The 24,630-nt window shown below is 42.1% G+C and overlaps 1 protein-coding gene and 1 long non-coding RNA gene across 3 annotated transcripts in view; one reads left to right on the top strand and one right to left on the bottom strand.

The window, feature by feature from the left end:
- Positions 1-9,968, bottom strand: part of LOC129525056 (uncharacterized) — a 79,191-nt gene extending 69,223 nt beyond the window's left edge. The window contains exon 1 of the long non-coding RNA XR_008669084.2: positions 9,825-9,968. This is a non-coding gene — a long non-coding RNA (uncharacterized lncRNA). The remainder of the gene's footprint in view (positions 1-9,824) is intronic.
- Positions 1-23,223, top strand: part of ARID5B (AT-rich interaction domain 5B) — a 195,564-nt gene extending 172,341 nt beyond the window's left edge. For both annotated transcript variants that reach the window (XM_004049457.5, XM_004049458.5), the window contains 2 exons: positions 12,008-12,206; positions 17,159-23,223. In XM_004049457.5, the coding sequence (XP_004049505.4) occupies positions 12,008-12,206; positions 17,159-19,324 (2,365 nt within the window). In that variant the 3' untranslated portion in view covers positions 19,325-23,223. The remainder of the gene's footprint in view (positions 1-12,007; positions 12,207-17,158) is intronic.
- The last annotated feature ends 1,407 nt before the right edge of the window (positions 23,224-24,630 follow it).

Below are 24,630 nucleotides of genomic sequence, written 5' to 3'. Positions count from 1 at the left end.
CAATATAAAAAGCATTAATGTTTTCCCATCGCAAGGCTGTTGCTATGTAGATGTCTCAAACTCAGCAAAGCTTATGAAATGTGGTTATTCTGGACATTTCTTGCTCAGGATTTATAGATAAAGTTACTGTAGCTTTTGATGCAAAGAAAAATACCCACCTCATTCCTTCTAAGTGGAACATTTTCTTTCTTGTCTAACTCTTTACTTAAAAGTAACCAGTTCACTTTATTTTTATCAGTAAAGGAACAAAAAGGAAAATGGCTACTTTTATGGAATTTTCTTAGCTTGATTTTCTGGAATAGTAAATCACTTTAAAGGCTTTGTTTTCACATGCAGATTTCCCTTTTTAAAAAATGTTTTTAAAGTCCATGCAGGGGGAAAAAAATCTTTACCCAGAATGCTAGATTACTGGTTTTAATTTTCCTGAATAAATTACATGGTCTGTTTCTGTGGAGCACATGAAGTTGTTATTAGGGATTTTAAAAGGAGCATTAAAGCAAAAGTACTTTATGATGTGCATTTTTGAGTATTTAGAAAATCAAAATCATAAACAAATGTATTTGTTTGTGAGGGAAATTAGCAATTATTCTTCATCTTCTTGCACACATAATGCCTAATTTCAAATCCAACCTTTTGCTTTTACCATAAGCATTCCTTGGACAAGATTGTCACCCTGCATGGCTGAGGCAGCTTTCTTTGCAGGGACTTAAGGTGAGCTGTACCCAAGCCAGATGTACTTGGGCAGATACTGGGTGATAGCTGGAGCTTCTGCCTTTTTTCTCTGAAGGTATAAGGCAGAGTGTGGGAGGCTTCATGTTTTGAATAAGATACGCATGTGCTTTAAGTTAAGGACCAAAAATATATCAGGTTCTAAGGAACCCACCTAATCATACCATGGATAAAGGCTGGGGAAGGAAAGGTGAGTTACAGTTCTGTGCACATCAAGGACATGACTCCATGTATTCTTGCTCATTTGGACACCCTTGGAGTTAATAGATATGCAATTCAGAAAGTCACAGGCAACATCTCAGAATTGTATATTTAAGAGGACCCCTAGCAACTCCCTAGACCAGTGCTACTCAAATGAGATTTTCTGACTTGTCCATAAACTGTTTTCTACTAGCCCATAACAAGCTAATAAGCACAGCAATTGCGAATAAGCATTGATACACTTACGCTGAAATTTGCCAGAATAACATTATGTCTGTTGAAGCTAATAAAAACTTGGGGCTTGTGTTTTGTATGCCTCCTTTTGAATTCCGTTTTTCTAGCAATTCATTTTTATGGTTGTTTACAAAAGCATCAGTCAGCATCAGATGGGAAATTTAGAAAACTAGTCCTTCACCCAGGTCAGTGGAGAAGCTCCGCTCCTACATCTTGGCCACAAACTCAGATGTTTATGGAGGCAGGTAGCAAAGATGAGTGCAGGGGCCACGGCTGGAAAGTGTGAAACTGGCACGCACAGCCCGGGCCAGAGAGCCCAAAGGGACCAGCCCACACTGTTGCTGTAGGTAGATGCCGTCTGTGTGCTTCCTGACCTTCTATGTTTTCAAGATATTTTTTAATGTGAAATAACCTAACTTACAAACACTGGCTCCAATATTTAAAAAAATATTTTATATAAGCTAAATCAAACATGCCCATGGGCAAAATATAGCCTACAGGATGCCAAGTTCCACAAAGACTGAACTATGCTTGACATTAGGCTCTCCAGCCTCTGATACAGCGCCCTGCAGTGGGAGGGCCTGGAGGAAGCTTCAGGGTTCCAAGCGCTCTTACTCTGCTCTACACACTCTTCCGTGTGCTGAGCAAAACACCCTCTGTGGCTTCCCATTGACCCTGCCTTGCCTTCGGAGGACGACTCACCACATGTCTGCTCCCTTTGCTCTGATTGCGTCCAGGAGCTTGTCAAAGCTCCTCTTTCACTTCAGGTCTTCCTGTTCCATTCAACCAAGCCTCAGAGCGTCAGTAATGGACCTTCACCAGCTCGGCTTGCTCTCATGCAGGCACCTCCAGTTTGTGTCACTCAGAATACCGAAAGCTACTCCAGATGTGGCATGTAGTATTTCTCAGGATGCGGGCAGTGTCAGTCTATCAACACAGCCTAAGATTACATTTGGAATGGGCAAGGAGCCCTCTCCTATTGGCCTGTTGCTTTTTCTTGGATAGGATAGATTTGCCATTTGATTAACTGTCTTTTTCATTTACTGCTGCCCTCAAAACCCAATCGGTGTTTTTTGGACATCTGCCATGTGCAGACAGCACTCTCAGGGGTAATGAGAACATATAAAGCAAAGAGTTGAGAATTGGCTGGCAAACAATGAGGAGGTACCCTTGCCACCACATTCATAGCTGAGATTGCTAAAGGAACAGGATGCTGCTTCCGGTGAGCCCGGGTTCAGCCTCAGAATTCTTCTCAGTATGGCATCCCCAGGGAGCCACCACGACTCATTAGAACTGGAAGATGCCATGATCCTTGGTTTATCTAACCCATCACAAGATCTGAGTCAAAGGCCGTACACACATGGAAGAGAGTATATCTATGTCTGTGGGCTGGGCATGGTGGCTCACGCCTATAATCCCAGCACTTTGGGAGGCCGAGGCGGGCAGATGACTTGAGACCCAGGAGTTCGAAACCAGCCTGGCCAACATGGTAAAGCCCTGCCTCTACTAAAAAATACAACAATTAGCTGGGGCTGGTGGCACACACCTGTAATCCTGACTACTCAGATGTCTGAGGCACGAGAATCACGGGATGATCACGGGATGGCTGAATATGGGAAGTGGAGGGTTGCAGTGAGCCGAGATCACGCCACTGCACTCCGGTCTGGGCTACAGAGCGAGATTCTGTCTCAAAAAAAAAAAAAAAACTACATCTATAAAAACTAGTTTTATGTAATAAAAAAAAAATAAGTTCAACAGGGATCAAAGAAGGAAGAGAGAAATTTCAACTGAAATGAGCAAAGTCCCCTCTGGAAAATGTGTATAAAAAGGTAGGGGCTGTCAGGAAAGTCCTAAGGCTGAATTTCCAAGTCACATACCCCAAAGGCAGGTAGTGTAGTTTATCCTCTCATGTCTATGAACTATTATCCTAAGGTGCGGTGGGTAGACTCTGCCCATCCTCACCCATGGTAAGGTTACCCAGTCAATGGACTTGCATTTCCTTTCCCAACACTGTCTTTCTCATGGCAGTCCTGACCTGTGGCCCCTATTGGGCTTACCTCTGCAACACGGCCACCCTGCCACTCTCATCTCCCTAAACCCACAGAGGGCATCCTAGCCCTTATCAACAACCAGAAGCCCAGGAAACTGAAAACAAGTTGCCCAGAGTTAGGCTGACTGAGGTTGTACAGCTTCTCTTCCATCTACACTCCACCAAGCTTGTTCTTACAGGGCTCTGAGTCAGTTCAATGCAAACACCCTACACCCAGAGTAGCTTCTTCTTGTCATCTGTAAAGAATTTCTCTCCAAAGGACAGTCAGGTAATTTCATACACAAGAGCCGCAGAGTCTGTATCACTCAGCATGCCTAAAATGCTCTGATAACTTTCCAATGCCTGGATATTTCAAGAAACTTTTAGAAAGGAAAACAAAACTCTAGCCAGACCCTGGAGTAGAAAAACTGGTTTCTATTTTAAAAAAATAAACAACAGCCTTTGAAAAAAATCTCTATTTAAAAATTCTTAAATTTGCCTCTAAATGCAAGTTGTAATTAATAGAAGTTAGAGTTTACACTGTTGAGTGTAAAAACACCCTCAGGCACAAACTAATCAAGTGTGTATGTCATGCTGTAAAGTACAGCGAGTTCTTTGTTTGACCCCCCCTCCCAAAAAAAAGCTTGCCAAACAGCAGTTTTTCTTTGTCGAGCTCCTTTATTGTCTCATTTTTGTTTTTATCCTACTTCCTCTGCCCCACCCTTTGAACCTAACTATAGTATTTAAGAAACCTTGCAGGTCCCATGTTTTATTGATAGTTTTCATCAAGCATGAATTTAAATTTGAGAATAGATTAGGTGTCTTAGCCCTTTTCTTTTTGATAAATAACAAAAGGTTTCTACTTATGATTTTCTGTCCTCAGGGTTTTATCATTAAGATTAAATAACTGTACTCTCAAGCATGCCACTGCACAAACATCTTTTCAATTATGTGAGTAACAGATGCCTTCACAAAGGAACTATTGAAAATTCAGAAAGCATGCTTCCAAAAAAGAAAAGGGAAAAAAAGTATCATATGACAGAAGAATGTAATTGTTTACCATTAAAGTATATTCTTAACTCTTCCACTGAAAACCTCTTGGAACATTTTGTTTTTGTGTAAGTTACTACAAAGTTTGACCAAAATAATAAATGTTGTGGGAGAACTGTTGAACATTTCAGAAGTTCTGGAACCAGTAGGATCTAACATGCATGGGGCTTAAATGCAATAGTTGTTTGCCTATTTTTATATTTTGACACTGGCTTCCATCATTTGTGGGGTACACATCACATTGAAAACACTGCCATGTTGGCTGGGCATAGTGGCTTACCCTGTAATCCCAGCACTTTGGGAGGCCAAGGTGGGTGGATTGCTTGTACCCAGGAGTTTGAGACCACCCTGGGCAACATGGTGATACCCTATCTCTACTAAAAATAGAAAAAAATAGCCACGTGTGGTGACGCATACCTGTAGTCCCATCTACTCAGGAGGTTGAGGTGGGAAGATCATCTGAGTCCAGGAAGTTAAGGCTGCAGTAAGCCGTGATTGCATGAGACCCTGTCTCAAAACAAAACAGTATTGGGTTTATTATTCTTGAAATAATGTTCATCTGCCCTTGAAATGGATCCATACAACTCAATTCCGAAGTCATTGGGCTTTTTTCATTGAGAAGAGTCATTGCTGCAGTTGTTGCTGGCTGGCATTGTAGAGGGCTAGGCACCATGCATGGTCTGTGTTCACTGTAATAAGCATGCATTTTAATCCCTGGGACATAACATCAGCCTTCCTTAAGTCCATTCCAACTTGCTTCAATGTGGTTGTCATTTGAAAGGCATAGGAACAACATCAGTCTAGATGCTCTTACATGTGGCATGGAGACATCATAGAAAGCCCCAAAGGAGCTTTATTAGGGAGACCATGGGAAGCTTGGGCTTGGTAAGATTAAGTCCTAGAGGCTGGAATTCATGGAGGATATGATTCTCAAGTTTCTCTTACCATCCAATATTAAGTTGGGCATGATCCAACTAGTATCACTGCCTTTTGAAGAGCTATGGCATGGGTATTGTAGCATATTGTAAGAGTAGTTGCCCAGTGCCCAAGCCATAGGGCTTCTTCTGATGTAGGAGGTTGACCCTTTGTGGAGTGGCTACATATGTATTTTATAGGCCTGTTGCCTCTGAGAAAAGGAGAATGCTCACTCCAGTTTCCCAGGTAACTCCTTAGGAGCTAGGAATTCACTTAACCCAGGCAGGAGTGATCTTTCAGTATCTCCTCCATGTTGGTACATCTCCGTGTTGATACCTCTGTGTATGAAGATGCACAGCCACCTTTTTGAGATGAAGATAGCTGGACTAGCAGAGGCAGGCAGTTTGGTGGTTGAACTCAAATTTTGACACTAAATAGCTGTGTGCCATTGACTAGTCACTTAATCGTTTAGCTCTGAACCTCAGTTTTGTCATCCATAAAATGAGATAAAATAATATATCTGTAGATATTTATTTCTGTAATGGTTGAAATTAAAGCATGCAGAGTGCCTGGTATTAATAAGAATGTAATGCGTGGTGGTGGCTGTTAATATTGTAATGCCTAATCAATATTATATATGAATGACTTGAATGAGGTTTCTCTACCTTCCCACCTTGCTTCTAACACAGTCCCCTGAAATCCATGTAACTCCAGTTCAGGAAAGCTGTCATCCTTGAGCTAACTCTCTCACACTGACACATCTTTATGGGAGCCGAGCCACCACCTTGCTGTGTCCAGTACCACGTACCTTTCTTTCTTCTCTTCATTTAGGGTCACACACACTCCGGGACCATGGAGGGAGGTATCAGAATTATCAGTGGGCCTAAGAAACAACTCTCCCACCCACTTCCAGGGGCAAATGGAGAGAGCATTAAAGCCTTCAAAAAGTTTTCTTGTCCATCTGCTGCCCGTTGAGTAGGTAATGAAGCCCCTGTGAGCAGATCATTTTCCCAGAAAAGAGACCTTTTGTGGTGACAAATGGTTATATTTCATCATTGTTAATAGTGGACTCCATACCTTTTAGGTGTCTTAGTATAGAATACAGGTGATGCTAGTTATACCTACCTCATTTTTAAAGTATGTAAGGCAGTTTGGCTTTGGTAGCTCTTGGGCAAACTGAGTCTTTCACACAGACTCTGTGTTGCACTCTGCCGCCATTTTGTTGGCTCAGATGGGCCCCGCTACAGGCTCGTTCTTCATGTCAGCGTGGCTTCTTACTCCGTGGTTTGGTGCCCCAGACTTTCAGTTCACATCCTTGCACGTGGGGAGGTGACACTGGAGGCCTCTTTCTCACCTGTCTTGGTTATGGGGAGAGCTTGTCACACTCGGCACACTATTTTTTCTGCTCCACTTAAGTTCACACCATAAAATGGAGATCTTCATCTGCGGCTCACATCTCTCTCAGATGGAGCTTAGCTTTTACTGTGCTCAACCAGGGTTGTGCCCGCTGAGGAAACATTCTCATTTCTCTGCTCATTTACATAGCACATTTGTGTATTTGGCTCTTGGTTTGGTTCCCTACCCCCAAAAGCTCTTCTTCCACTTTTATTGTCATGGTCTAGCACCTGAGAGGTGAACAGTATGTGAGATTAGAAAAACTCTCTATGCTTATTGGAACTGTAACAACCATGTGTACCTCATCTTCAGAAAGGAAAAATATACCTTCTATTGGCTCCATATTTGGTGAAAGATTCCTTCCCATACTTCACAGTGAAGTTATATTTTAATTTCTGGCTGCAAAGGGAAATGTCTGGCCAAGCCGTAGAAATTTATCAAGCCTGGAATCAACTCAGAGGTGTAATGACTCCATTTGGGGTGAGATCAGGTCTGAAGTCCCAGTTGAACAAATATGTCACTCCGTTGTTACTACAAAAAAAAGCCTAATAGTATTAGAATAGTAGTGCCTTTTTTTTTTTTTTTTCTTTTTTTGAGACAGAGTCTCACTCTGTCACCCAGGCTGGAGTGCAGTGGCATGATCTCGGCTCACTTCAGCTTCTGCCACTGGGGTTCAAGCAATTCTCCTGCCTCATCTCCCAAGTGGCTGGGATTACAGGCACGTACCACCATGCCTGGCTAATTATTGTATTTTTAGTAGAGATGGGCTGGTCTCGAACTCCTGACCCCAAGTGATCCGCCTGCCTCCGCCTGCCAAAGTGCTGGGATTACAGGCGTGAGCTACCACACTTAGCCAGTAGTGGCATCTTTGACCTGACATGCACCAATGTTATTTCCCTCTGCCCCTAGAAAATATTCTGCTCCAAGGACACCAGCAAACCTTTAGGTCTGGAATTTCTCACTGATTTGATACCATAAAGTGCCTATGCAGTAACTGGGGTGACTTTGGGATTCAAATACAACCCTAAAAGTTCACCACTTCTTGCCCCCACTCTCTGGATTCAATCAGTTCCAGACATTATTGTAATACCATTTTTCAAGCTCTGTAAATAGATGGATTCTCATTTTTCCTATTAAGCACTGTTTGCTAAATATTTTGGCCCAAAAGTTCAGTCATTCCATGCAAGCATTAATCAATACAGGAGGCATTAATGGTTACTTGTTCAGATGAGGTTTGACATTATTTTTCCTCTGCTTCTGAGGAAGGGAGGGGAATGTTGTGTAATAAAGACGAAGGGTCTTTTCTTCTTTTGTACAAAATGCAAATGATGAGGACATGTGTGATACACACTTCTCTAATGCAAGGCTGCTGCTTTTTGTTGAGAAAGAGAGGCAAGGCCCTGGAGGATTTTAGACTTTGTAAATATAAAATTATCTGCCTTAGTGTTTAAAAAAGTAATAAAAGGGAGAAAGAGTTGGCAGGTTGCCAGATTACTTACATTACAGTAATAGATTTGCTGACCCCTGACTTCTGCTGTAGAGAAATGTATTGAATTTTTCATAATATCAGATGAGGCAGATCTAAAAACCTAGTGTACTAAGCACCATTATTTAACTTGAGATTTAGCAAAGCCGAAATCTTTTCAAACCAGCAATTTCATGTATGATGATAATTTAGTGGCTCAGATGCTAACAAATCAAGGTTATAATGCTATTGATTTGTTAATTTTAACTTGGGTTGATTTTAAGTCTTTTTTTTTTTTTTTAAGAAAGAAGAATGAGGAGGGGAAGAAAATCTTGCTTTTCACAGTGACTGAATTTAATAAGAATCTCCGTGATAGCAAAAGGCCCCCCTACTGTTTCTGCTTTGGGGTGGAAAATGTTATTCTTGTATTATTCCTAGGGAAAAATAAAATCTCATGCTGCTACAAATCTTATGCCTATGGAAAGATGTTATTTTTTAATACATAATGGCTTACCTATTTCAGATCCATTAATCGCATCGTAAATAAGCATTTTGCTAATCTGAAATGTGAAATCTGGATAATAATAAAGGCCCATTTATCTGTCCAGCTTTCAATCCCCAGACTAGATGTAGATCAGGAAGGGGAAAATCTCTGGATTTTCTAATGAATATATTGCTTCTCTTCCCCATTACTTCCACCCACCTAAAAGCCAGCCCCCATTCTTAGAGTTGCAGTCCATTGAAAATATTTCTCCTGTGTAATGAATTCTTGGGGGCTGGAGTGTATGTTTGCCTTTAACTGTACAGTTTAGAAACTGATAAAATCTTTGCTGTGCTACAAATATTTGAGAAATAATCATCCTCAAGGCACAGGCATGGTGCATTTTACTAAATTCTTTATATAATACAAACCTACTCAGCTTTCAACATAGGGCAGTGTTGACCTAATCTAAGGCTAACCTGTTTTTAATGGTACCACATGTACGTTGAACGTTTAAATGTTCAGAAACCTATAATAGCTTTTGTCCTCTTGTACTGTAAAAACTTTTAATAATCATATGATAAGATCATATCCTGTGGGGTAATTGTGTTGTACCATGACAGGATAACTGAAAAAACATTCAGTGAAAATTGCACCAAACGGAAATCACTATATGAAGCAGCAATTGTGTGCCGTGCGAGACCGTGCCCTGTTCTTCAAAGCTTAGCTGGTCATATTTCTACTTGCTTCCTTTTAGCTTCTGCCTTGCTTGTTTTATTTTAGGAGGCTTTTTTCCCCAAGCCACTATAATTATCTTTCAGTGATTTAGAAGGGGGGGAAAAACACTCAATTGACCTTTACACACACACACACACTCTCTCACACACTCACACACTCTCATATACTCTCTCTGGAAGCCTTGAACAAGTAGGGCTTGTGTTTGGATTCAGTTTTACCTTAGTCATGCCTCTTTCCAGATACAAGAAACATTTAATTCCAGATTTCCTGCTTCTGGCTTTAGGCCTTTGACCAGCAAAGTGAAATGTATTTTTTACTGCTGTCAGCCAGCCAGCTGCTGAGTTGAGTGAAGGGGAGAAAAAAAAAAAATGAAAGAAAAAATGAAAAAAAAAAAAAAAAGGAACCGAAATGAGAATGGTGCCCTGCTTTGTGAACTTGCAAAATTAGAAAAGGAAATTAAAGTCTCCTTAGCACCCATCTAGAGAGCCAGGTTGGCCCAGGGCTCTCAGAACCCAGAGTGAGGGGTCCTTGGGGGTCCATGGGGTGTCTCTCCCACCCAATTCTCTGCTTTCCCTCCTCCTCCTTACCACACTCAGAGGTAATGCTGTCATTCTTCTCAGTAAAGAGGGTCCCTCGTGGTGTCACCATCTCCATCAGAAAATGAAGCTGGGGGAAGGGTGGTACCAGCAAATTGCTATCATTGGAATACCCAGACAACAGTGTTCCTTGAGTTCCCATGGCAACAAAACAAAAGTAAAACAAACCTATCTGTCCCAACAATAAAATATGTTTTCATTAAAGTCAATTTAAAATATCTTTCCAGTTTAAAATATTCAATGCATTTTGCTCCCAGACAAAAATCCACAACCTGCCAATATTGAAGAGGATAAAGTCCCTGGCAGAACCAGGCAGAGAAAAGGAATTGGGGGGAATGTTGGGGACTTTACAGATGAGACAGAATAAATTCAAGTATGAACAGGATTGCTTTTTTCTCTCTTTTTGTGCTTAGTTATGCTTTTTATTATATAAACATTAACTGTAATATTACAGTGGGAAGCAGGTATTTGGCAGCCATATATTATTTTAGTAAGTCTACATAGGGAGGGCAGTTTCCAGTTTTAGCAGCTGTAACATGTTTAAACTCAGTTTGTAATGGGATCTGAAGATAACTATTCCCCATGGGCTCTGTTGATCTTCATGGCTGGCCAACTGCCAGATGTAGGGCTCCAAAGTATTATTCACGCCTCCTTGCTCATACCTTGTCCAAGCATGCTCAGTAAATGAATTTTGTTTCTAATATGCTATAAATTGGGATCTGATTTTCCCATAGTTTTATTGGTATTAAAGAGCAAAATATTAGGATCACAAATGTCCCCACATCCATACTGTCAAACCTGAACAATCGTGTATGGTTAAGCAGTTGAGATCCAAATAACATAGATAGAAACCAATTTTAGGATAGCAAACCAATATCCAGACCAAGGAAGTTTTTGCCTGGGAATCTTAGTTTAAAAATAATCAGGATCCCCAATATTTGAACAGACTTATGATGTTTATAAGCCAAGTACATTTTCTTCATTGAGTCAACTTGTCTTATTTAAAACAAATTATGTTTGCTGTATTAAAGTTCATATTTTTAAGGCTGAGTCTTATATTAATCCCACAGTGAGTCATTAATCATACCAAATGCATTATAAAAACTTTAATCACTGAAGTTGAAACTGAGATTGTAATGCAATCCATCCCTTTTAATTACATCAGCTATTTTTCCCTTTCAGATAAAGAGCTACGTCGCAAAGGGAAAACAGATTAAAACTAGAGCTGTTTGATGTTTCTCTTTTTAGAGCAATTTTATGCAGTTTGTTTAAAAAGTTATATAATTAAAATGCTTGAAATTTTCAGGCCTCTGGTTTTTGTGGCTTGCAGTCTGTCTGCCTTCCTTCTCGCTGGGGCGGTCTTTTACTTAGCACACTAAAACAGAACTCCTAGTGGAGTCCCCTACCCCACTCAGAGCTGTGGGATAAGATTAAACTGTCTCTTGGCCACGCTGTGCTTGCCTCTCATTGACCTTTTTATCTTAGATGTTTCATCTCTATCTTGACATGAATGAAAATAAAATCTTTTCAGATGGGCAGCACTAGGTTCAGATCTCACCTCTAACAAATGGTATGACTCAGGCAAATTGTTTAACCTTTTTAGGCCTCAATTGCCTCATATGTTAAAAAAGAGAATAATAATAATACTCCATAGGGATATTGTGGAGTTTACATAAAATAATCTTTAAATGTACCTGGCACATGCTAGTACCTACTAGAATATAAGCTTCATGAGCTCAGAGGCTTTGAATGTTTGGTTCACGGCTGTGTCTCAGTGCCTAGAACACTGCCTATAGTATGTGCTCAATAAATAGTTGTTGATGGACTGGTAAAGCTGCTAGCATTATTGTTGCAGTTTTGTTAGCACTTAGCCAGGTGCCATGGGGAGGGATGGTGATATTGTTAATGTTGGATGCTTCCATTGGTATCTTGGTCTATAGACCCACAAAACCAAAAAGAGGTCTTGCTGAGAAGTATTAAGTTACCAGGTACTGATTTTGACCAAGGAAGCAGAACACTAAAGTGTAGAGTAAGTTTATAGAAGTATAGCACTGTCACTGGAGATGAAGTCATTTAATAATTTGCTTATATTGAGAAAAGAAAGTAAGCCTCCATAGCATTGATGCTACTGGAATTACTCAACTGACCGATCATCTCTTCTGTTAACCTTTTAGATTAATCCTACCATATGAAAGATTTATTAAAGGAGAAGAAGATAAGCCCCTGCCTCCAATCAAACCTCGGAAACAGGAGAACAGTTCACAGGAAAATGAGAATAAAACAAAAGTATCTGGAACCAAACGCATCAAACATGAAATACCTAAAAGCAAGAAAGAAAAAGAAAATGCCCCAAAGCCCCAGGATGCAGCAGAGGTGAGTTGCTTTGCTCCATAGAAATACCTCTGGAAGACATGTGCTGCCTCGAGGTCCTTCTGGAGCCCTGAATCCACAGCTGTGTCCCTGCACAGTTGGATGGCTTGATGAAGAAACCAAGAAATCTAAGCTTCACAGTTCCCCACATAGTTCCCCAGTTCCTGAAAGCCTTTCAGCTTGCTCATGAGATGAAATCCAATGCCTAGTATTGAATGAGATAGCCCAGGAATAGAATCTAGAAAGATACAAACATCCTGTAGAAAACTGATAGCAAATGCTCAGGCTTCAAGAGAAAAGGGTCCAGAGCCACACTAACATCAAAGAACTTTACTGTGAAAACATGGCTTCTTGGCCGTTCCACAGCCAGTCTATCTGAGATGCTGGTGTGACTTTAAAACATATTTTGGGGCTGGACATGGTGGCTCACGTCTGTAATGCTAGCACTCTGGGAGGCCAAGGCAGGTGGATTGCTTGAGCCCAGGAATTCAAGAAGAGCGTGGGCAACATGGTGAAACCCAGTCTCTACAAACAAAGCTCACACCTGTAATCCCAGCACTTTGGGAGGCTGAGGCGGGCGGATCACAAGGTCAGGAGATGGAGACCATCCTGGCTAACACGGTGAAACCCCGTCTCTACTAAAAATACAAAAAATTAGCCAGGTGTGGTGGTGGGTGCCTGTAGTCCCGGCTACTCGGGAGGCTGAGGCAGGAGAATGGCATGAACCTGGGAGGCAGAGCTTGCAGTGAGCTGAGATCGCGACAGCCTGGGTGACAGAGCAAGACTCCGTCTCAAAAAAAAAAAAAAAAAAAAATATTAGGCATGGTGGTGCCCCGCTGTGGTCCCAGCTACTCAAGAGGCTGAGGTGGGAGGATAACCAGAGCCCTGGGAGGTAAAGGCTGCAGTGAGCTGTGATTATACCACTGCACTCCTGCCTAGGTGACAGAGTGAAGCCGTGTCTCAAAAAAAATGCTTTGGGGGTCCAGGAAAGAGGGACCTTGGAACTGTGGTGCTGTATCCTGCAAGACTCTCCTGAAAACTTTAGAGAAGTGTTTGTCTCCCATAATTGATTTCTGTGCAACAGCCATGGGTTGAGACCAATTTAGGAAAATCTTAAGTGCGGCCGGGCACGGTGGCTCACGCCTGTAATCCCAGCATTCTGGGAGGCCGAGGCGGTGGATCACGAGGTCAGGAGATCGAAAGCATCCTGGCTAATACGGTAAAACCCCGTCTCTACTAAAAATACAAAAAATTAGCCAGGCGTGGTGGTGGGCACCTGTAGTCCCAGCTACTCGGGAGGCTGAGGCAGGAGAATGGCATGAACCCAGGAGGCGGAGCTTGCAGTGAGCCGAGATCAGGCCACTGCACTCCAGCCTGGGTGACAGAGAGAGACTCCATCTCAAAAAAAAAGGAAAAAAGATCTTAAGTGCATATTATTTATAGGGGAATTTTGAAATGGTTCCTATGAAACCATTATTATTTTTCATATTAACAGGTAGTTTCTGCACTTTTTAAGCCCCCAACAGCCTTTTGGTAGAAGCCATTACCCCCAGCATGTAGCCAGTCATGTAGGCTGATCTGGGCTCCATTTCAACATGAATAATAAAAAATGCTGCTGCCCATTAAAAAAAAAAAACTGAGCAGCCACATTTGGAGACAGCATGTTCTAGGATTCAACCCCAGAGGGAATTTTGATGCTGATATTAAATACCCCCTAAAAAATCAGGTTTATAATGAACACATAAGAGGCTCCATAATTAAACACTGGTTTAAATTGCACATGTACAACACGCACCAACCTCCCATCTAGACATCAACTTACCCAGCTGACTCTTACATAAGAAAATAGTATTGATACCAAGATTAGAAATTTGTGGGTTTTTTGTTTTTATTAAGTTTCATAATTATTTTAAGCTCTAGTAACTAAAAAGGGGGAGGAGGAAGAAGATGATGCAGATTTTTTTTTTTTTTTTGAGACAGAGTCTCTCTCTTTCTCCCAGGCTAGAGTGCAGTGGTGCGATCTCGGTTCATTGCAACCTCCGCCTCCCAGGTTCAAGCAATTCTCCTGCCTCAGCCTCCTGAGTAGCTAGGACTACAGGCATGCGCCACCACACCCGGCTAATATTTTTGTATCTTTAGTAGAGACAGGGTTTCGCCATGTTGGTCAGGCTGGTCTTGAACTCCTGACCTCAAATGATCCTCCTGCCTTGGCCTCCCAACGTGCTGGGGTTACAGGTGTGAGCCACCGTCCCTGGCTAGATGATGCAGATTTCTCAACATCTGCAAGCTTGCAACATAAATGGCCGAAAGCAAGGAAATTCCAAGTGCATGCTTACATTCCATTTTTCCTTGATACTTTTGGCCTGGTGATTTATTATAGGGTTTCAAATGAGTGTGTTCTATTAGCTGCCATATGTACACAAAACACCAGGGGACAAACTGAGGACCAAGGGGACAGCTGACCCTTGAATATCTCCAGTTTGGGGATTAAGTTTGAAATGGTCGGTTTGTGAATGGTAGGAGGAATCTTTAGCCTATGCACTGAGCCTGTCAGCTTGGGAGATGACTATTCCCAAGAGTGGAGCCTTACTCCCTGGAGTCCATAGAAACCCTGAAAGCTGTTAGGCTTTGTGTTTCCTGTAGGCTGCAACTGTTCCCTTCAGGGAGCTGTAAGTGTCTCAGGTTTTGAAAGTTGTCATGATGAGGTTATCTAAACCTCATGGAATCTTCCACCCTCTCCAAGGTTGACGTTATAATACGAATCACTTCTCACCTCCAACATAGAACCATGTTATTAGCCAGGTTTTTTTTTCTCATTAACTCTATTTGGGGTTTTTGGTTTGGATTTTATTGTTTTCATTGCTTTTACTTTTTGGTATTTTCAATATGAAGTGGTGAACTCAATGGAGATAGAAAGGGTGAGAAATTCCCTCTAGTTGAATCCACTATATTCAAGTAATGGGATTGCAAGTTGCATGGTGGGAAGCTAACACTTAACATACTAAGCAGATCATAAAATGTCTTACTAGAAAAAAAGTCCTTTACTTTTTTCTGCCTATCTTTCAAAGACTTCCTAAACCTGTTTTACAACCCGAAGCATGGGACTCCGATATAACTGCAGTTCTACATCATAGAAACTTCAATGAGACTGAGTATCCCTCATTGCCCTGCGTCAAACTATAGCCCCATAAGAAACTAACAATTAGAGGCAATTTGCCTTTTTCCCTTGCCATACTCATTTGTCTTTATTTTTATGTCATGTATAAGCTCCAGAGACCAATGTAATGATTATTAATTTAGAAGAAGTAATGATATTTGTACTGGAAAAGGCAGCTACTAGTACAAAAAATAAAAGAAAAAGAAATAATGATGATAAGCAAAGTCTCTTAGGTATAACATGTCCCTAAAATTCAGGGTTTTTTTTTTAAAGGGATTTAAGGAAAAATACCTGTGAAATAGGTGTGATTTCTTAAAACTTTTGTTCCCACGTATTCCTAAACCAGCATCCTCAATCTTACCCAAAGATGCTAATTGGCAGACCCACCCTTCCTTCCTCCTGCCTGCCTGCCTTCTTTCCTTTCTTCCTTCCTTCCTTCCCTCCCTCCTTCCTTCTTTTTCTTTCTTTTTTTTTTTTTTTTTGAAAGTTACACTCTTGTTGCCCAAGCTGTAGTGCAATGGCATGATCTCGGCTCACCGCATCCTCCACCTCTGGGGTTCAAGCGATTCTCCTGCCTCAGCCTCCTGAGTAGCTGGGATTACAGGCACCCACCACCACACCTGGCTAATTTTTGTTTTTTTACTAGAGATGAGGTTTCGCCATGTTGACCAGGCTGGTCTTGAACTCCTGACCTCAGGTGATCCGCCTGCCTCGGCCTCCCTAAGTGCTGAGATTACAGGCACATCTTTTCTTAACAGAGAAGAACAAAGTTCAAGGGATGAGATGGAAAAAGGAGGGGAAGAAGACCAGCTCAGTACAACTGTTTTGTGACTGCTCTGCTAAGACATGTCAGGGCAGAATGACAGCAGTTTTGAAAGGGCTTGTCAGTCAGCTGGGTCATAGATGGAAAGTTAAAATGACCTCCTAAGGTCAAAGTTTACATGGCTGCATAATGCAGTAAATGGGTCGAATTGGTACCCACAACTTCTGTCAGTAGGGTCACATAAGGAGTGTATCTGTCTCATTGACTATAATTTATTTCATTGAACAGCAAAGCTATATTTGCGGTGGCACTGACTGTCTGAATTTTGACAACTTCATTTTGGGCTTTAATAGAAATGTAGTTTGCTGCAACCTAGAAGGACTTAGTCTCCTCTGTCCCTCCGGTAGACAGGCTGCCAAGAAATCTTCATACTTTGTCAATATTTTAGCATTATCTGCATGTCATCTGGCCCTGAGTAGAAATTATTAACACTTATGCATTGCTAATCTTCAGTGCATCATATTGAATACATTGGGAAGGGATTTGCCCTGTTAAAGAAAAGCAAGGAGTTGCAATAGGTTTGTTGTTTGTCGTTAACATGGGGTTGGTTGGATTTTTGAAAGAGAAATGCTTTAAAAAAAAATCTTTCTCAGGAGTATCATAAAACACAACATGTAATTTAAAACCCATTTGGATAATTGAGTGATTTGACAAGAAGACAACCTTAGAATTAAACTATATATTAGAATCAAGGAGTGATATGATTGTATACCATCAGTACATAACACTTTGCTATTTTGATAGGTGTCTCATAAGGGACTGAAGCGAATATGCATATTTCCCCTAATGTTTCTGTAATTTAGATTTCTTTGTTTAGAGCCATGATTGGGGAGTATTAAAGCTTTACAGAAACTTCACGAGCTGATTGACAAGCCTGTTTTCAAGTAAAACTGCTGTGTGGAATATTTTATTTCATAGCAAAACGTGTCAGTGTATTTGGTTTTTTTCTGACTGTCTTTTGAAATATGTTACCAGGTTTCATCAGAGCAAGAAAAAGAACAAGAGACTTTAAGCCAGAAAAGCATCCCTGAGCCTCTCCCAGCAGCAGACATGAAGAAAAAAATAGAAGGGTATCAGGAATTTTCAGCGAAGCCCCTGGTGTCCAGAGTAGACCCAGAGAAGGACAACGAAACAGACCAAGGTTCCAACAGTGAGAAGGTGGCAGAGGAGGCGGGAGAGAAGGGGCCCACACCTCCACTCCCAAGTGCTCCTCTGGCCCCAGAAAAAGATTCAGCCTTGGTCCCTGGGGCCAGCAAACAGCCACTCACCTCTCCTAGTGCCCTGGTGGACTCAAAACAAGAATCCAAACTGTGCTGTTTTACAGAGAGCCCTGAAAGTGAACCCCAAGAAGCATCCTTCCCCAGCTTCCCCACCACACAGCCACCGCTGGCAAACCAGAATGAGACGGAGGATGACAAACTGCCCGCCATGGCAGATTACATCGCCAACTGCACCGTGAAGGTGGACCAGCTGGGCAGTGACGACATCCACAATGCGCTCAAGCAGACCCCAAAGGTCCTTGTGGTCCAGTCGTTTGACATGTTCAAAGACAAAGACCTGACTGGGCCCATGAACGAGAACCACGGACTTAATTACACGCCCCTGCTCTACTCTAGGGGCAACCCAGGCATCATGTCCCCACTGGCCAAGAAAAAGCTTTTGTCCCAAGTGAGTGGGGCCAGCCTCTCCAGCAGCTACCCTTATGGCTCCCCACCCCCTTTGATCAGCAAAAAGAAACTGATTGCTAGGGATGACTTGTGTTCCAGTTTGTCCCAGACCCACCATGGCCAAAGCACTGACCATATGGCGGTCAGCCGGCCATCAGTGATTCAGCACGTCCAGAGTTTCAGAAGCAAGCCCTCGGAAGAGAGAAAGACCATCAATGACATCTTTAAGCATGAGAAACTGAGTCGATCAGATCCCCACCGCTGCAGCTTCTCCAAGCATCACCTTAACCCCCTTGCTGACTCCTACGTCCTGAAGCAAGAAATTCAGGAGGGCAAGGATAAACTCTTAGAGAAAAGGGCCCTCCCCCATTCCCACATGCCTAGCTTCCTGGCTGACTTCTACTCGTCCCCTCATCTCCATAGCCTCTACAGACACACCGAGCACCATCTTCATAATGAACAGACATCCAAATACCCTTCCAGGGACATGTACAGGGAATCGGAAAACAGTTCTTTTCCTTCCCACAGACACCAAGAAAAGCTCCATGTAAATTATCTCACGTCCCTGCACCTGCAAGACAAAAAGTCGGCGGCAGCAGAAGCCCCTACGGATGATCAGCCTACAGATCTGAGCCTTCCCAAGAACCCGCACAAACCTACCGGCAAGGTCCTGGGCCTGGCTCATTCCACCACAGGGCCCCAGGAGAGCAAAGGCATCTCCCAGTTCCAGGTGTTAGGCAGCCAGAGTCGAGACTGTCACCCCAAAGCCTGTCGGGTATCACCCATGACCATGTCAGGCCCTAAAAAATACCCTGAATCGCTTTCAAGATCAGGAAAACCTCACCATGTGAGACTGGAGAATTTCAGGAAGATGGAAGGCATGGTCCACCCAATCCTGCACCGGAAAATGAGCCCGCAGAACATTGGGGCGGCGCGGCCGATCAAGCGCAGCCTGGAGGATTTGGACCTTGTGATTGCAGGGAAAAAGGCCCGGGCAGTGTCTCCCTTAGACCCATCCAAGGAGGTCTCTGGGAAGGAGAAGGCCTCTGAGCAGGAGAGCGAAGGCAGCAAAGCAGCGCACGGTGGGCATTCCGGGGGCGGATCAGAAGGCCACAAGCTTCCCCTCTCCTCCCCTATCTTCCCAGGTCTGTATTCCGGGAGCCTGTGTAACTCGGGCCTCAACTCCAGGCTCCCGGCTGGGTATTCTCATTCTCTGCAGTACTTGAAAAACCAGACTGTGCTTTCTCCACTCATGCAGCCCCTGGCTTTCCACTCGCTTGTGATGCAAAGAGGAATTTTTACATCACCGACAAATTCTCAGCAGCTGTACAGACACTTGGCTGCGGCTACACCTGTAGGAAGTTCGTATGGGGACCTTTTGCATAACAGCATTTACCCTTTAGCTGCTATAAATCCTCAAGCTGCCTTTCCATCTTCCCAGCTGTCATCCGTGCACCCCAGTACAAAACTGTAGGCTCAGCTCTGCCCAGCAGTCCAAAGCGGCATGGCCAACAGAGCTTCACTCCTTACCCAGGAGTGCTGGCTTATAGAGTTAGAAGTCAGTATTTCTTCTAATCTGAGGCTACGATCAGTCCCAGCTGTAGGGGCCCAGAGGGGAGGTGAACATGCCTGATTTTTGTGGGACAACTCTAGCCCACAAACTGACTGGCTGGTCAGTCTTGACTCCCTTCCAACACAGATGCCCAGGCACCTCCAGATCATTCATTTCGCACGTGGGCCTTGTGAAGGGATTTGTGAATATCCAGGAAGAACTTAGAGGACCCCATCTGAGTTCGGATGGTCAGGAAACAATCTGGGCAAAAAAGAGGCAGGCATTTCAAAGGAAGGGGCAAGGAAGACTGGCAAACAGATGGCAAGGGATGCTCCTCTTTTTCATAAAACTCTCCAAGGTTCAATCAATGCAATGTATAGTGAAACTTCAATAGATCTTTCATTTTGACACTATTAAACAATCCAGAGAAGTAAACACTGTTAAATTGACTGTATATATTTGCTTCTTAAAACTACCTGTATCACTGTTTGCTCACCTAATTTATATACAGGTAGTTCCATTTTCTCCCAGTTCCTTCTCGTCTTTCTTTTTTTTAATTATTATTAAATGGTATTGCTTTTGTTTGCAGGTCTTTTTGTTTTTGTTTCGTTTTTGAGGCTGACTGACTGTCCTAGTTGTTGTGTGTTTGTAATTTTTCCACATCTTATTTTGAGCAGCTTTGGGTGGTAAAGTTATTGTTTACAAATTGAAGCAACTGATTCTAGTGGAACAAATGAAAAACAGTCAAGCACACAATAGTGCAAAGAACGTTCCTTTGTAGATCCGCAACTTAAGGATTTTGTTCCTCATAAATGGCATAGTTGAAAGAGCTTATACACTGCTTACCCAGCCAAATGCTTTGCTTTGAAGTATTGGGTTCTGTGAAAATATTGAGCATTGTACTTACCTTATCTAGGCTGTGAAACTGTCCTACATACCAGAGGAATCATAAAAACAAAAACCTCACTGGCAGCAAGCTGCCGAATAACAACAGAGTCTAGAGGACATATTTGTGGGCTGCACAGATATTTTAGGAATTTCAGAAATTAGAACAAGAGCCAAAATGATTTACATTGGCGTTGGCACTGATTCCTTTAAATGGTCTGGGAAAGGGGGTTGGGAAGAGGATGGAGCTCAACTGGCCAGAAGAGGAGCAGCTGCAGTCCTGATAGCTTCTCTAGCCTCGGTCTTTTGAGTAATAAGTAGTCACGTTGTTTTCATCCAGTTGGTTTCTTGTCATTCCCAAGAAGAATCTCCCAGGCCACATCTTTGGGGATGACTGACATACTGGATTAGCCTTTTCAAAAGAAAAGTCATCCTATTTGGTTTTATGGGGTGTGAGTTTTGTGTGTACACACACAGAAACACGTAAGGTGGTTTGGGTCATGTTTTTAACCACCTGGCAATACAGTCCACTTTCTGGTTTCTTTTATTGTGGGAAGTAAATGGTCAAGCTGCTCAGGCAGTGAAAAGATGTGGAGAATGTCCGTTGTCATTCTTGCCACTGTATTCCATTTGCTACCGAGATGTAACATTAAGGTGGACACATTTTTTAACTGTATTAATTAAAAGTCAATGGATACAGAGAGTGGATTTTCTCCCCAAGTCCCATCCCTGCTGAAGACCGCTTGGATGAACTCCCCAACCCACTGTGCCCCTCCCGCAACACTACCAGTAGACTTTAGAACCATAGTTAACTAAGTCTTTTACCTCTGAGATACTTAATTCTGGGAAAATTGGTGACAATTTTCAACTTCTAAATAGGTAACTCGACTGCAAAATAATCAAAACTGATAACAATGAAACTGCGGCTCTTAAACAAAGCCATGCATGCCGTGCATTTGTATTGAAATGTCTCCATGATATGAAGCCAAATATTCAATGTAACATACTTAATATCCAAAGGTGGAAACAAAAGAATGTAGAGATCCAGTGTTAAGAGTTCCATTTGCTTCAATTAATTATTTACCTTCCTGTGGAATAATATATATATATATATTTAATAGAACCATAGATAGACTAGTAGAATTTAGATTATAAATGTGTGAGTGCAGATTATCCTGCTATTGCACAAGCTAGAGGGGGGAAAAATCTCAATTCCAGCTGGCAAGATGCTAGCCAGGACACATATAAGAAAGTTGCACTAGATTGAATGGTCACAGAATCGGAGGACATGGAAGAAAAAGGTAACTTCGGTGGTTCTGCGGCAGACATGGGCTAGATCATATGTGGTTTCCATGAGTTCGCGTCTCAAAAAAAAAAGGAGGGGGGGCATCTGTCCCCGGTGGAGCTCACCTATTTGGAATATGGGGCATTTGTTTTTTCCACTGCAATGATTTCAGTCTGGTTTCATCATGTTGGAATTCGATCACACCATTTTCAAACAATGTTAACATAGTCCAGCTTTTGTTTTTCTCATCTCTTCCGAGAGGAGACTCACTGTTTCTGTCTGAGGAAGCTCATACCCTCGGCAAAACATCAGGACAAATAAAGAGAAATGGGGGTATGCATTCCCAACAGAAGCAGTGTGTTATTTGTTTTAAAACTCTGAACAGAGATCTTGGAAATCTTTCAAAAAGACCATTGAATTCTTCATTGGCTGAGAACGACGTTTTAAAATGTCTTAAATAAGGCTTTGTTTGCATTGTTTGAGTTCAAGGGGCCTTATTATTGAATGGAATTGCACAAGCCTTTCTTTGTGCAATCAAACCATTGTTATTGGTAGTTCTGTAAAGGAAACTGTGGAATCGAATTGGCAGTGGAGTCATAAATCTATTTACTGAGTGTGGCTTCCAAGAAATGTTGCAATTCAAAATGCACTAAGTCTGTGATTTATTGGAGATTTGGAGATTCTAAATAATATTTTTAAAAAACTTCCATGCAACTTCTGGTTTAATGTTTGGCAACTCCACATGATAAAAAAATAAAAACAGCCCAACCGAGTTTCGGAATTAAGTATTCTTCTAGTAAGTGATTCAAACTTGTAATATTTGCCACAGGACTGACTTATTTATTTACTAGCTAGAAGCTCTTAAGTTCACTTGTTTATCAGGGCATATACAGAAGGGTTTGTTAAAACTCGATGTTAACTTTACAACTTTCTGACCTGGTGCATGAATTCTCAAGTACTGTATTTCACTGTGTTGGTGTGTCTGATGGAAATTTCGAGGTGGTCCCACAAAAATATTTTATGTAGTGTGCCTTCAAAGAGAACCATTTATTTCTCTTCACTTATCGTCCCACAAAGTCACATTTGGTGGTGGTCAGCCAAGTCGCATCTGGTCTAGTTTTACTCTTGTCCCAATTTTAAAGAGAAATGGGAATGAGTTTGCCCTGGTGAGACCCACACCATTGCAATGATTATCTTGAGCACTTCAAGTCCAGTGTTGGCTGTTAGTGTATTTGATATTCTGCCTGTCTCCTCATGGTTGAAATATGTCTGAAGAATAGCAGCATAATCTCTTGGCTGTTTATACTTTTTTAAACTTTCCTGTGTTGTAAATATTGTATACTTTTGGTGATTCCAGCTATGTAACCTCTATGCTCTGTAAGGTGATTATTTGTATATAGCAACATGGCCCAGTGATATTATATAGTTTCCCAATGGAGAGGTTATTGAGTAACCTTTGCATTAGTTTAAACACTACCAGAAGAATGCTGAGCCAACTATAAACACTCAATTTTGTATGTTTTCCAAATTGTACTTATTACTGCTTTTGATACTGTATTACGTGCCAATAGTTTCCCAATCACATAGCAGGCAAGAGATATTTTGTACTTTTTGATCCACTGTAATATTTAATAAAAAATGTTACTATCTGTTTCCTTTTGAGTGTGAGTAATCTGTCACTCTTCCTGAGGAGCCTGTGGCCTCCCCAGAAGACTTTCCACCCCATCTGTCCAAATTGAATGATAACAGTAATGATGGCAATGTCTGTAGTTAGTTCACTAAGGACCTAGTGGGTGCCCATTTGGCAAATATCTCTTATCTTCACAACCTTATGTAAATATGGTTATACCTATTTTACTTATGAGAAAACTAAAGCTTAGAGAGGTAAATCAACTGGTGCAAGATCACCCAACTGATGGCAGAGTCAGGATTTGAAGCCAGGGCTCTCACCTATTACTTCCTTTGTATACCATCCTCCTCCGCTGGTAGGATAATCAGAAAAGTTATTTATTTATTTATTTATTTATTTATTTATTTATTTATTTATTTTGAGACAGAGTCTCGCTCTGTCGCCCAGGCTGAGTGCAGTGGTGCGACCTCAACTCACTGCAACCTCTGCCTCCCAGGTTCAAGCGATTCTCCTGCCTCAGCCTCCTGAGTAGCTGGGATTACAGGTGCGTGCCACCACGCCCAGCTAATTTTTTAATTTTTAGTAGAGACGGGGTTTCACAATGTTGGTCATGCTAGTCTCAAACTACTGACCTCAGGATCCACCCGCCTCAGCCTCCCAAAGTGCTGGGATTACAGGCATGAGCCACTGTGCCAGGCCAAGTTATTGTTTTTTATTCAGTCAACAAAGATTTACTCATGCCCCAATTGCCAGGCATAGTATTAGGAGCTGGGAATACAATGGTAAATAAAATATAAAATATTGTCTCTGGGAGCTTATAAATCTTATGGGAAAGAGAGTTCATCAAATAGTCATTCCTATAAATTCAAAACTTCAGTGTGACTGAGTTCCAGGAGAGGAGTTTGAGGAGTAAAATGACACACAAAGAGGAGGTGGTGACTAAAGTGACTGGCTGAGTATGGGAGGGAAGGAATTGGGAGGAGGGTAGGTCAAGCACAGGGTACCACATGTGCAAAGACCCTGAAGCAGGAACGAGTTTGGCTTATTAGAGGAATTGAGAAAAGCCTGTGGGGCTTGATTGCATTGTTGAAGGAGTGAGGTTAGAGAGCGTAGCAGGGGCCAGGCGGGTAGGTCCCAATAGACCAGATTGATTTGATCAATTTTCTCTTTATCCTAAGCAAGAAAGATTTGTCTTTTTCAATACCATCCTCTGGCTGTTGTGTGAGGGGAACTTAAGAGCAATCTAACATGAGTGAGGTGGTGGTCATTTCGATGGGGTGATGGAAGGTGAGAGTGGACACATTTCAGAGGAACTTAGAAGGAGGAATGAGCAAACATGGTGATTAATTAAATAGGGCAATTGATGGAAAGATACTCAGGAAGGGTTGAAAATCTGGGGAAACACTGCGTATTCTGAGGTCTGCATCT

The sequence above is a fragment of the Gorilla gorilla genome, chromosome 8 (assembly GCF_029281585.2).
Source record: "Gorilla gorilla gorilla isolate KB3781 chromosome 8, NHGRI_mGorGor1-v2.1_pri, whole genome shotgun sequence".
NCBI lineage: Eukaryota > Metazoa > Chordata > Mammalia > Primates > Hominidae > Gorilla > Gorilla gorilla.
This window is presented reverse-complemented; position numbering and strand designations above follow the sequence as displayed.